This window comes from Dreissena polymorpha, chromosome 8 (genome assembly GCF_020536995.1).
Source record: "Dreissena polymorpha isolate Duluth1 chromosome 8, UMN_Dpol_1.0, whole genome shotgun sequence".
NCBI lineage: Eukaryota > Metazoa > Mollusca > Bivalvia > Myida > Dreissenidae > Dreissena > Dreissena polymorpha.
This window is the reverse complement of record NC_068362.1, coordinates 107,449,472-107,461,835: the sequence shown is the minus strand read 5'-3', so window position 1 is coordinate 107,461,835 and position 12,364 is coordinate 107,449,472. Positions and strand designations below refer to the sequence as shown.

The window sequence follows — 12,364 nt, the reverse complement described above, 5'->3', positions numbered from 1 at the left end:
AGGGTTCGAAATTAACCTTTTTTTATGCTTGCAAAACATTGCGAGCGGCTTTAATACCAACTCGCAAAATCAAAAACAGTCTCGCAAATTTTGCAGGAAACATAAAATAGTTTGGACATTAATTTAGTACTATTAAAACAAAATTAAAAGTACTTAACATACGCATTTTATTTCTGCAATCATACAAAGATATCAGTTCCTTGGACCATAAGGGTATTGTTTTCAAATATAAGTGTGTCGTGTTCACTCAGAAAACAAAGTTTAAGTGTCAGTTTGGGTTATTTTTAATGGGTTTTCAAATATTGAAAAAAATCAGCTATGATATTGTGTGTTGAGTGCGATGTCACCAAAATACAAATCAACGGTTAACTTTGCTTAATCTTTTGTATTTTTATTTCCGTCTGTAGGCTAAAAACTAATTATGTTTGGCTTTGACGCCATGTCTTTTCAAGTTCAATAAACAAATGTGAATAGTCGACTTTTTCATGTTCTTTGTACCAATACTATCCGCATATCTGTACTATAAATATACCAGTCTACATACAAGGTGCGCGCTCCACATACAGGTATTCAGACGTTCTATAAATTGACCTACAGTTTAGCGTTCATGACGCCCAGTGCATTTATATTACTTGTTTTTTTTCCCACAATTTCTTTACTCGCAAAAAAATACTAGTGGCTTAAAACTTAACTCGCAATCAGTATTTTTCACTCGCATTTTGCGAGTGTGCGAGTGTAAATTTCGAGCCCTGAAAATGTGCTATTTATTGACGATTTCAATACGTTAATCATCATGCGTTCATACATTATTTTAGTTAAAATGCCACAAATTTTCCCAATCCAAAGGGACCCTGCCCCATTCACAAAATGGTGAGAAAAAAACCCACTGACTTAATGAAGACAACAAAATTCTAATATGTCTAGTATTGAATTAATAGTGTGTATATTTATTTATAACGGAACTAAAACCCATTTACTGAAAGTCATTCCCTGCAACAATATAAAATTATAATATTGCTGTTTAAACACGATTTATTTAATATATGAAAAATCAGAGCAGGAAATATATTTGCATCAAATAGTTTAGTTCATTTTATGAAATCTAATAGGCCGATGTAAGGAAATCAAAACACGAGTAACATTTGTTATACATGTATAGCTTCTGGAAAAACTCTTCTGTTTAAGTATTTTACATGTTGATACACCAGACTTTTGTGTAATTATTTGACATAGAACATATTCATATCAACAATTAGACAACACTTCTGTAACCAACTGAAAGAAAAACGTTAAATGGTCAGACTGAAACAAAACATATTATCCGTATTCAGGGTCAAAAGACATACATTTATAATAAATTAAAGCTGAAATAAAAAAAATGTTAACCCTTGAAGCCCTTTGTACACTTTCAGAATTTTAGTAGTTTATTCAAATAAACTATGATGAGAATAGTTTTTATCATTGTTAGCAAAAAGAAGTTTACTTTTACAGCAATTCAGATTAATCAACTTTTAAGCTTAAACGATCTATTTTATACTTGCCATAATACACATAAGTGAGAAAGAATGAACAAGTGAAATCCTGACAATAGGTAGACTTTAGATTGTAAATAAAGTGTACAGAAGAGCTTCTGGTACCCATCTTATTAAACATCGTATGACATATTTAAATCACACCACTTTCAAAGAGGCAAATCTGCTATGAAAAACATCTCAGATTACTGAACTTCTTTAATCACATTCATTCTAATGGTATATTTCATTAAACGTTAATCAATATATGGATCTTAAGCTAATAGACATGTCTAGTTGATAAAAATCCAGGAGTAAGTTTAACTTGTCGTAAGATGTTTGACAGGATGGGCCCCAGGATCTGTTACAGCTGCAACATTCACCGACCTGTATGATTCCAGCCCCTACCTTTTCTTTCTGCTGTGATTTCTCTTCCTTCTCCTTCTTCCGTACGTCTGACACAAAGTCGCTGAAGATCGACTCGCGCTCCCGCATCTTCTCGATCGCCTTAAAACGCTCCTCTTTCCCGAACTTGCTCGCAAAGTCGCTGAATGAAGACCTGCAAACAAAAAAATTGCTGGGTTATTTAGATTTCAACAAATTTAAACATTTGTTCACAAAGGCCTACTAAAATCAGATATTTCTTGTATATAAAAACATTAAACATGAAAAAAGACCAAAAATTAAGACAATATTATGATTATGACATGCCTTTCTGTTTGTTTAACAATTGGTTTTGCTGTCAAAATATATAAACAACAACCTGGGAATAGTTTTTGAGATGGAGTGTTTTTTTGGTAGCCATATAATACAGAAACCACTACTAGTATACATATTTGAAATATTTATCAGGCCCGAGTCAATATATTTTGTAATTACAAAGTAAATAGGCAAATTCACCCAGTGGTATAAACCCTAGTTGTTCCATCAACCAGGGATCAGAAGGACAAACTTTTTACAGAGTGCACAGCTTCATGAACACTGAACACAAGCCTTGATCTGGTTATCTTTGAATCTGGCTTTATCCGAGTTTCAGTTTTATGCAAGCTGGCTGGTAACATTTTCTTGATTTCAAGCAATATTACAAGCATAGGTGCTTGTTTGGTCAAACTGCTGTTTGGATGGTTGCTTTTAATGTAAAGAATATCCCCACCCCGCTCTAGGGCTATTCAGCAGACTTAAGAATAAAGAATTGACTTAGAAACTAGAAAAATATATTAATATATATATATATATATATATTTATATATATCAATATATACAGGTTACCACCACTGACTATATAGATATTCCACATGCAAATGAAGAAAATAGAGGTGGCTAATGCCAAATTTGACTCAAAATTAAAAGTAATTCTAAATTATTCCAATTTAAAGAATATTCTTTATTCTTAGACTTAAGCCTAAGACTTGTTTGGTTCAAACGTGCCCTTGTTTGCCTGCTGCACTCACTTTCCATGTAGTTTGGCCTCCTCCAGCAGCTGTTTGAAGGCGTTCCTCTTCTCCCTCAGTCTCCGGTGTTTCTCCTGCTTCTCCTCCTCGGCACGCTCTTTCACGTACTGCTCAAACACCTGTACACAAACACAGTCACATGGAGTATGGAGTTGTTAGATTTTTTGCCAACAAAGGAATTATATGAGCCTTGTACAGGGAACACTGGGCTTAATGCTTGTCCATAAAGTGTCATCCCAGAATAGCCAGTGCAGTCTGCACTCTCCGCCTAGACTGAAGGAGAAGAGACTTTATCAAAAAAATTCCACATGAGGGGAAAGTGTCGTCTCCTCATTAGTTATTTATGAAACACGATGATAAATGATGGAATAAGGCCAGTTACAAAAGGCTTGGAAGCTTATCCTTAGAAAAGGTTTATACAAAACAATACCCTGCCATTCACAAAAAGAAAGTTTGGTGACCATGAGATAAAAAACTGGTTGAGTAACAGATATAAACTGGTTGAGTTAAAGACCAAAAACCCAAAGTGCCAACATACTGACGTTCAGTGAGGACAATAAATTCTTTCCTTTTGAAGTATGGAGATTGTGAATTTTTAACTAAAAACTCAAGCAATGAGAAGCCTTAAAATGAAATACCTGCTTCCTTTCTTTGGATGTCAGCAACAGATATCGCGGGTCAAATACAATCTTGTGTAGTTCCTTCTCCCATGTGGAAAATGCTGACACCTAAAATGAGTCAAGTGTGCACTGAACATGGTGCAGAATGAATTTATGTGTATCTGCACAACATAATCAGAGATGTGAAATTCCCAAAATTCTACTCTATTTGCAGTTTTTTTTAAATAGTTCAGCAAAATAAGCAGGCTTATTTACCAGCCCCAGGTCTTAATGAAACCCGTAATAGGCTTAAGGTTTTCAGTGCTTTCCACAGAATTTTTTTCAGGCGCCCCGGAGCTGACAGGGGCGAGTTTTTTTTTAATTATCGTGTAAATTGTAAAGTGCTGCATTTTAACTCGAAGAAAAACAGTGTCAAAAGACGTCATTTGGTGCGCTATGTCTCTTCAAAAAAAACCCCCAGCTATAGCCATTTATAAAGATATATTTATTAATTGTTTTAAAACTTTCCTGCATAGATAATAAAATCCCGACTCGAACAATACCTCAATACATTGATCGTATCAACCCGACTCTATTACTGCATACTTACTTCTTTTCAAGTTTCTATTCATCACCTGATAATCCTGTTTATTCCATTTTTAAAGCACGTTCTGGTAAATATTGACGATAAAAGTTCTCAATAATTTCTGTAACACAAACGTTGCTATTTTTCAAAAGTATCAAATAATTTTCGGCGTAGGTGACTATTTATAGATTTGAAGAAATATTGCCACTGAACATGCGTAAATCCCCTGAGGTGATGTGTGCTTGTTTATACAACACTCAATACACGCACGCTTTCCATGCAAATGACGCGACGTTGTACATGCTGCATACTTTTGGCGCCGGTCAACACGAAATAATCACTGTTAATTGAAGCAAGAATATGTTAACGTCCAGTTAACATTAACAATCCGGAGTGGGTTTCAAATTACACATTTAATTATGCTCATTTGAGATTTCAACTAAACATTAACTGTTGCGTAATGAATTCAACGATAATTTGTTAAAACGCTTAACAAGTCGAGTAAATGTTTTGACAATATTATGCATGAAATAAACAACTTCCACAAGGATTACTGCCGGTTGCCATCATCAGTCTTCAAAGAAACTGGCCAAGATTTCTGTGGCAGTTACATGTACGCCACGAGTCGTCTGCATGATTTAACTGCAGGTAGAGCCTGCCTACGAGTGCCTTCGCTCATACAAAGCGTGCGCTCTCATTGGCCAATATTGATTTTCCTATACAGCGACGCTCCTCCTTTAGGCCGGCTTTAGTTGGGTAAAGAGATACATGACGTAATTGACAAAGGATCGTAAATCGGCTCTCACAATTTTCGGCGAAGTCGATATCACTTTGATCTTAATCATGCCTAGTTGCAGTAACTGAAAAATATACACTGAACTGATGATTTTCAGGCGCCCCGCGGACTCGGATTTCGAAATTCAAGCGCCCCGGTCAGGGACCGTTAAATGGCCTGTGGAAAGCACTGGGTTTTTTGGTGCAATCAGCTTTAATGAATAGCTCCAAACTCCCAAATACTCACGGCTTTCTCAGCCAGCATGTCCCTGAACTGCTTCATGCGTATTTCCAGTGGCACTACGGCCCTCTGTCTGGCTGCCTGCACCTCCGCCTCTATGGCCGCCTCCTTGCTGTTGTCTATCTGAGACTTCTTCTCCTCCTCCTTCTCCTCATTGGGCCTGCAAACAGTGGGCAGCCAGTGGGGGCAAAATTAGTCACGGCTCATACATTCATTAAAGTTCATTGGCAAAGCTCTTTTCTTTTAATTAAAAAATCTTTCAAGTCTGGTTAATTCCTTACAATGTTTATTCGTATTTAGATGAAAATGTTGACATTTAAATTAAATGTTCTTTTTTAAAGGGTCAAGTAGATAAAAAAAATGTTTAAAATAGAACTAAAAAGAATCTGCTAGTCCAACACCACAAGTAAACAAACTATGGGTCTTCTTTTCTCTCCAATAATTAAGCAAGAAAAAAGGATAAAATTCCAGTTGTTTGGTTGGAATTTCCCTTCAACACTTAATATTTATTACATTTAAACTGTTTGCAAAAGCACTTACTTTTTCTTCTTGGCAGCTGGTTCACCATCCTCCTTGGCTGTTTCAGTAACAGGGGCTGGTAACAGAACAAAGTAAATATCAACAACTGCAGCTGGATATGTATTCAACAAACAACTATGACAGTAAACAAGAGCTGTCAGAGGACAGTGCGCTCGACTATTCGAGTGCTTGTCAGTATAACGCAAGCCATCATGAAGAAATTGTTCATATTCAATAATTTATTTAGAAGATTTTTCAAAAATAAAACAAGGGACAAAATTGTCACAAAACCAGGTTTTCATTGTGAAAAAAAAATCTGATAAAGGGAGAAAACTCAAACTGAACTTTTGAAATGAACAAACAAAATTAACCCCCTTTGTAAGTTTGTTTTAAAAAAAATTATATTTTTAGTCGTGGCGACCTTGACATTGGAGATATTGACGTGATTCTTTCGTGCGACACACCGTCCCATGATGGTGAACAAATGTGCCAAATGATTTTAAAATCTCACAATGAATGACATAGTTATGGCCAGGACAAGCTCATTTATGGCCATTTTTGACCTTTGAACTCAAAGTGTGACCTTGACCTTGGAGATATCGACGTAATTATTTCGCGCGACACACCGTCCAATGATGGTGAACAAATGTGCCAAATGATTTTAAAATCTGACAATGAACGACATAGTTATGGCCCGGACAAGCTTGTTCCGCCCGCCCGCCAGCCAGCCAGCCAGCCCGCCCGCATTCGCCAATCTAATAACCAGTTTTTTCCTTCGGAAAACCTGGTTAAAAACCTGGTTAAAAAGGAAAAAAATAAAATATTTTTTTTGGGGGGGGGGGGGGGGGGGGGCAGGGATTCTGGGGCGTGGGGTATTGTTTGGGCAGAATCCATTGTGGTATTCAGGTAAGTGTTGTTTTGTCAAAGTACTTAGAATATGCATATTGTTGATAAATCTATACATAGATTTATCAACAATATGCATATTCTAAGTATAAAAGGGGCTATAAATCTGTAAAAATGCTTGATACAGTGGTCTGCTCTTGTTTATAGGTTGGGGTCATGTTGGTAAACAAGTATGCAAAATATAAAAGCAATATGTCAAAGGACATAGGAAATATTCGGGGTAGTACGCAAACTTTAACATTTGCTGCATATTCTAAGTGGTAAAGGGGCCATTATTATGAAAAAATGCTTGATAGAGTTGTCTGCTCTTGTTTATAGGTTGGGGTCATGTTGGTAAACAAGTAAGCAAAATATGAAAGCAATATGTAAGGGGAAAATGAAAATAATTGGGGTAGTACGAAAACTTAAACATTTGCACACTAACGCTAACTGAACGGAACGGAAACGCCGACGTGAGTAGGATAGCTCCACTATATATATTTCATATATAATAGTCGAGCTAAAAAGGGGCACAAAGCACTAATTGGTGCTGGAAAATGCACGGATGCAAACCAAAAAACTATCAGAGTGTTGCCGAGCTGCTTAGGCCTGGATAAAACACTATATAATTACATAATATCGTATGTAAATAAAATACATAGGCAAGGAAAAAATAAGTTACTAGAGAAACTCTTATAATCTGGACATAGATCTTCAGGGTTTACTCCAACACTATCCACCCACCTTTCTCGCCTGGGGGCCTCTCTGTGAGCTTGTCCACATCAGCCCTGCCCATGAGATCGTCAGGCCTCTCCCACAGCGAGGTGCGGGTGCTGGGGTTATAGAAGAACACCCGCCCATCACCCGTCCACACTACACACCATGGTGTGCCTGACACGGGTGTGCTAGATACTGGTCGGGACTTCTCCTGGGCTTTCTCTTGCTCGGTTTTCTCCTCTTTCTCCTCCTCCTAATGAACAGAATATGGTTACTTTAGGTTTGTATAACTTTAGTGAATGACTGAATTATTACATTTTAAAGCGACAAAATAAATCCTTACCACCTGTTGGTACACCTCTTTTTGGACAGAAAATAGTAACTTTGGTTTGGATTACAAAATGCAAATAATTGAATTTTTGGCTCTGAATCTGATTTTCGGAATGAACATACATAAATAACTTAAGTTTACATTATATGAGCATCTGAATGATTCTTTAACACCGGCATGCATAAAGTGACTGCATCTTTCGCCCATACAACAATAAATGGAGTATAAGAAAACATAATTAACTAATACCTATACTTAAATTCTTACTTTGAAAATATTTATATTTAACAAGAGATTGCCAAGCCATATGGTCCCCTACCGGTGAAACTCCACCATTGTCAGTATTTTTATTTCATTTTACATTTGTTGCCATAGCAACCACAATTTTTGACGTAGGAACAAAATGAATTGACATGCATAATGTCCACATTGCCATCTGTCCATGTTTCAAGTTTCATGAAAAAATATGAAGAACTTTTTAAGTTATCGCAGGATCCAGAAAAGTGTGACAGACTGACAGACAGACAGACTGACACGGTTTCACCTGTAGGGGACAATACAAATTTTTTTTCTACATAATTCATCACACAATTAACAAGAGATGTGTTTGTCAGAAACACATTGCCCCCTAATGCGCCGTTTTGAAATAAAAAAATTTTACCTTTGACCTTGAAGGATGACCTTGACCTTTCACCACTCAAAATGTGCAGCTCCATGAGATACACATGCATGCCAAATGTCAAGTTGCTACGTTCAATATTGCAAAATTTATGAAGAAGGTTAAAGTTTTGGTTAAAGTTCTGGGACACACAAACACACACGGACACATACAATGACAGACAGGCCAAAAACAATATACCCCCGATCTTTCGATCCGGGGGCATAAAAACTTATTGAGCCTTTCTCAGGGAAAATGGAGTTTAATGCATATGCGTTAAGGTTTGTTCCCAAATAACCTGTTCAGTCTAGGAAGGCTAATTACGGACAACACTTCCCGCTTTTATTGTATTTAAGCAGTCTCTTCTTAAAGAAAATCCAGTTTAGGCGAAAATGGTCATCCCCAATTAGAGCACAGGCTAATATGGGATTACACTTAATGCACATGCATTAAACACCATTTTCCCACATCAAGGCTCGATTTTAAGATCCCACCTGCTCATCATCCTCATCCTCACTGTCTGACTTGCTCTGGGCAGCCTCAGAGCTGCTATTGGTTTCCATGGCAACCGCCCCGTTAACCTTCACAGGTTCCGGCTCACTGACAACAGGGGTCTGTAAGGCAGTTATCTTGGCCTCCCAGTCGACCAGGGCTTTCGGTTTCTCCCAGGTGGACTCCATGGATTTGGAGTTGTAGTAGTAGGACCTACCGTCTGTGTTCTTGTGCTCCGTCCATTCAGCAACCTCTGGGGGCTTTGGTGGCAGCTGTGAGAAAAACAGGCATTTGCATAAAAAATACAGAAAATAATATTATTTTAAAATACACAAGACAATACAATAATTCATACACCTAATGTAGACAAAACAAGAAACATGGCCAGAGCTCCAGATAAGCATCGTTTTATCGTTATTACGATATGCTCTTAAAGAAAAACGAAAAGAAAATCAAAATCCTTCGTATCAAAACAGACGGATACGAATTATGACCGGCCGTTTGATCGTAAGGAATTGTTCCGAGTTCTGCGCAGCGAAAGATAAATGATAACAAGATTTCCAATACCGGTTCCGTGAATTAGTTGATTGTTACTAATAACATTCGCATTTTCATTTCTGCTCTTCTTTTTACAAAATTAAACATGGCGGCTGAAAAACATGGACGAGTTCAAAAGAAACTTCATTCTGCGACAGGGCCAAGTATACTTGGTTTAATTTCGCGGCAAGAACAAAGTCTATTGTTGGCAGTCTATTATCTTATATAGTGTCAAAAGCAGTTTATGAGGTGGAATCGAAGATCTCCAAACCCAAACATTGCGGTATCACGCAAAAACAGATCTCGGCATGGAAAACTTACTTTCCCTGGTTACAAATTGAAGGCTCAGATGCCGATATTCAGATGAAATGTTATTCTTGTATTAAACACAATGTGGCGTCTGTCTGGGCGAAAGAGGGCTTTAAAATCCAGAAAGGGACCGGTATGCACACAGTAGCTCATGCTAAGGTCAATTAAGTTGAGAGTTTAGTTTGTTATCATATATTGTTCATTGGAACAAAAAAAAAACTAATTGAAAATGATGAATTTTGGAAAAAAACTAATTGTGAAAAAAATCTTGTAGTGAAAACTAATTGACCCAAAGCCTTATCTGGAGCTCTGCATGGCGTTGCCACGAAATCAAGTTTACAAAACTAAAGATATTTATTTAAATAATTGTGCAGACCCAAACAAGATCAGCATATAAGGAACATAGACACACAAATTTAGTGCAATATTCTGTGTGTTACTTCCGGTATCCATACTTTTTTTAAAGAAAATCCCTGATCAAAAACTGTTTTCTTCTTACAATTGTTATCACAAAATGGTAAAAACTATTTGTATTTGATTATTCAAATGTGGAATTAAACTTCCCCAAGCCTGGCTTACTAAAACATTAACATAAGCATTATTAGGCATTGAATAAACGCACTTATGTTTTCCACAAATTTATCAAAGAAATCTTAATCAATCCAATTTCCCTTTTTCCAGCAAATATCGTGAAGCCCAGTATCCTACCTGACTAGATGGAAGTTTATGGGCCACAACAGAATTGTCTGCCTGTGAGGTAGCCCCACCCAGCGGACCCGTGGGCATGGCCCCAGGGTAGCCACCCATGCCCGGGGGTACCATGTTGGGGGCGAAGCCTGTGGGCATGCCCGGGAAGCTGGCCGGCGGTATGAAGGGAGGCTGGGTGCCCGGTACACTGGGCTGCATACCTGGCACTCCTGGCTGCTGCATATCTGAGTGTGGTGTGGGGTGAGCTGGTAACAGGCATATGGGACCAGGGATATAATAGTGCAAATGTGATAAATTACAAGTAATAACAAATCTAAAGTGAAGAAATAACATAATGGGCTCCACAGTAATTCAACAAGAACATTTACTTTGACTAGAGTAACAATTCGACTCTTTAAAAAAGTTGTTGTTTTTTCGTGACCAAAAAATTTAGAAACGAAAAATATTTTTAAAATACGAGTGTCCGAAATTTTAGAGACATAATTTTATAAGTTATGTTTGTTTGTAAATTATTATATTGAAATAAAACCAATTAATACATGTGCAATAATTTTTATTGTGTTGTACTCTCCTTTCTCTACTTAAATAACAACACAACTTCACTTATTTGCAATCTCTCATATGAAATGGTACATAGGTTTTAAAAAAACAACGATAATGCATCCTTAATACAATATTTCTTTTTATTTCAAATGTTATTGGGTGAAACCATTGTTTTTTTACCTGTATACATGGTAATCTACATAATAACGCAATTGTAATGGTCCATTGCTCTCAGGGCATTTTTATGCCAGGTTTTATGACCTTAATCCGGTTGAAAACTCCATGATCAAAGTTGATAAGCGAAAACAGGGCAGAAATCTGGTAAAATGGTGCTGTAAAATATACTGTCTGAATAATTGGAGTCGTTGAATATGGATGTCTGAAAATATAGCCACACTCTGTGAAGTTAAGCATACCTTGTAGAGGTGTTGTCTGTCCCATGGAATTGAAGCCAGTGCCCGAGGCCATGGCATTCACTTGCGCCGACTGAACTGCCATCTGCTCAACCTCAGCCTGTGTTATGATCTTTACATTGTCTGGCTTTGTCCATGCTGACTCCCTCGTCTTGGCATTGTAGAAGTAGGTCTGTGTGGAAATAGGGAGCATCATTATTGAATGAACTCATTTGTACTGGGAATAACTAAGTAAATGGCCGAATTTACTGTTAACATTTCTACATGTAGGTGCTGTGTATTAAAAATCAGCGTATATGAAGTTATTGGATGTCCTAGGCACATCATTTGTAAAATTAATGTATTACTGCTTTTTTTGTGCGTAATTTACGCCCTGATGTCCACTAACGGAAGTGCTGATGGTAACAGCAGATGATAAATTAAAGACGTAATAAAATGTTTAATTGTTATCATTATGTGTACTGATTCTGTTGCCATTTTCAACAGTAATTTGGTAACATCACTTTAGTCAGTTAACCTACTCATACATAAATTTTGGTGAGCAGATTTAGAAAACAAAACAAACACAAGAGAATCTTTAAAGTCAATACTTTTCCTTCCGCTGTTTTTGTCTCCACCCAGATTTCTTGAAGTCCTGGGTCATTGTTAGGCAGACCTCCGCCCATGGGAGGGGGCATAAAGCCGGGTGGTGGTACACTGAAGTTTGGTGGAGGGATGGTAGGGGGCATGCCTGTGCCAGGCGGCCTAGGGTATGGATCCTGAAATAATCAGTACTTTATATATACCTGGTAAAGCATATTAATTATGTATTTCCAGAGTAATTGTCAAAAAGATGAGTTGGAAAATGTGTCTAATGCATGAATATTGATTGTTAATAAACCATATTGTTTTAAAGTGATATTATGGGCATTTGCACTTTTGAATTGAGCTGAAAAGAATTAACAGGTCAAAAGAGTTAGTTAAAATGTGGTTACTGACCAATTATCTGCAACTCATCTTGCTACCAGTTGTTTATAAAAATATATTTTAAATTCAATATTTTTATGTGACTCACCCATCCCTTGCCGAAATGATCCGTAAAAGAAAATTG

The 12,364-nt window shown here is 37.1% G+C and overlaps 1 protein-coding gene across 1 annotated transcript in view; it reads right to left on the bottom strand.

Moving 5' to 3' along the window:
* The window catches only part of LOC127842671 (transcription elongation regulator 1-like), a 48,789-nt gene that overhangs the window by 18,933 nt on the left and 17,492 nt on the right, over positions 1–12,364 (bottom strand). Inside the window, exons 3-12 of the mRNA XM_052372301.1 lie at positions 11,865–12,032; positions 11,278–11,446; positions 10,319–10,563; positions 8,767–9,036; positions 7,311–7,536; positions 5,703–5,757; positions 5,169–5,322; positions 3,601–3,690; positions 2,963–3,081; positions 1,920–2,070 (exon numbers count right to left, since the gene is read on the bottom strand). Coding sequence (XP_052228261.1) covers positions 1,920–2,070; positions 2,963–3,081; positions 3,601–3,690; positions 5,169–5,322; positions 5,703–5,757; positions 7,311–7,536; positions 8,767–9,036; positions 10,319–10,563; positions 11,278–11,446; positions 11,865–12,032 — 1,647 coding nt within the window. The remainder of the gene's footprint in view (positions 1–1,919; positions 2,071–2,962; positions 3,082–3,600; positions 3,691–5,168; positions 5,323–5,702; positions 5,758–7,310; positions 7,537–8,766; positions 9,037–10,318; positions 10,564–11,277; positions 11,447–11,864; positions 12,033–12,364) is intronic.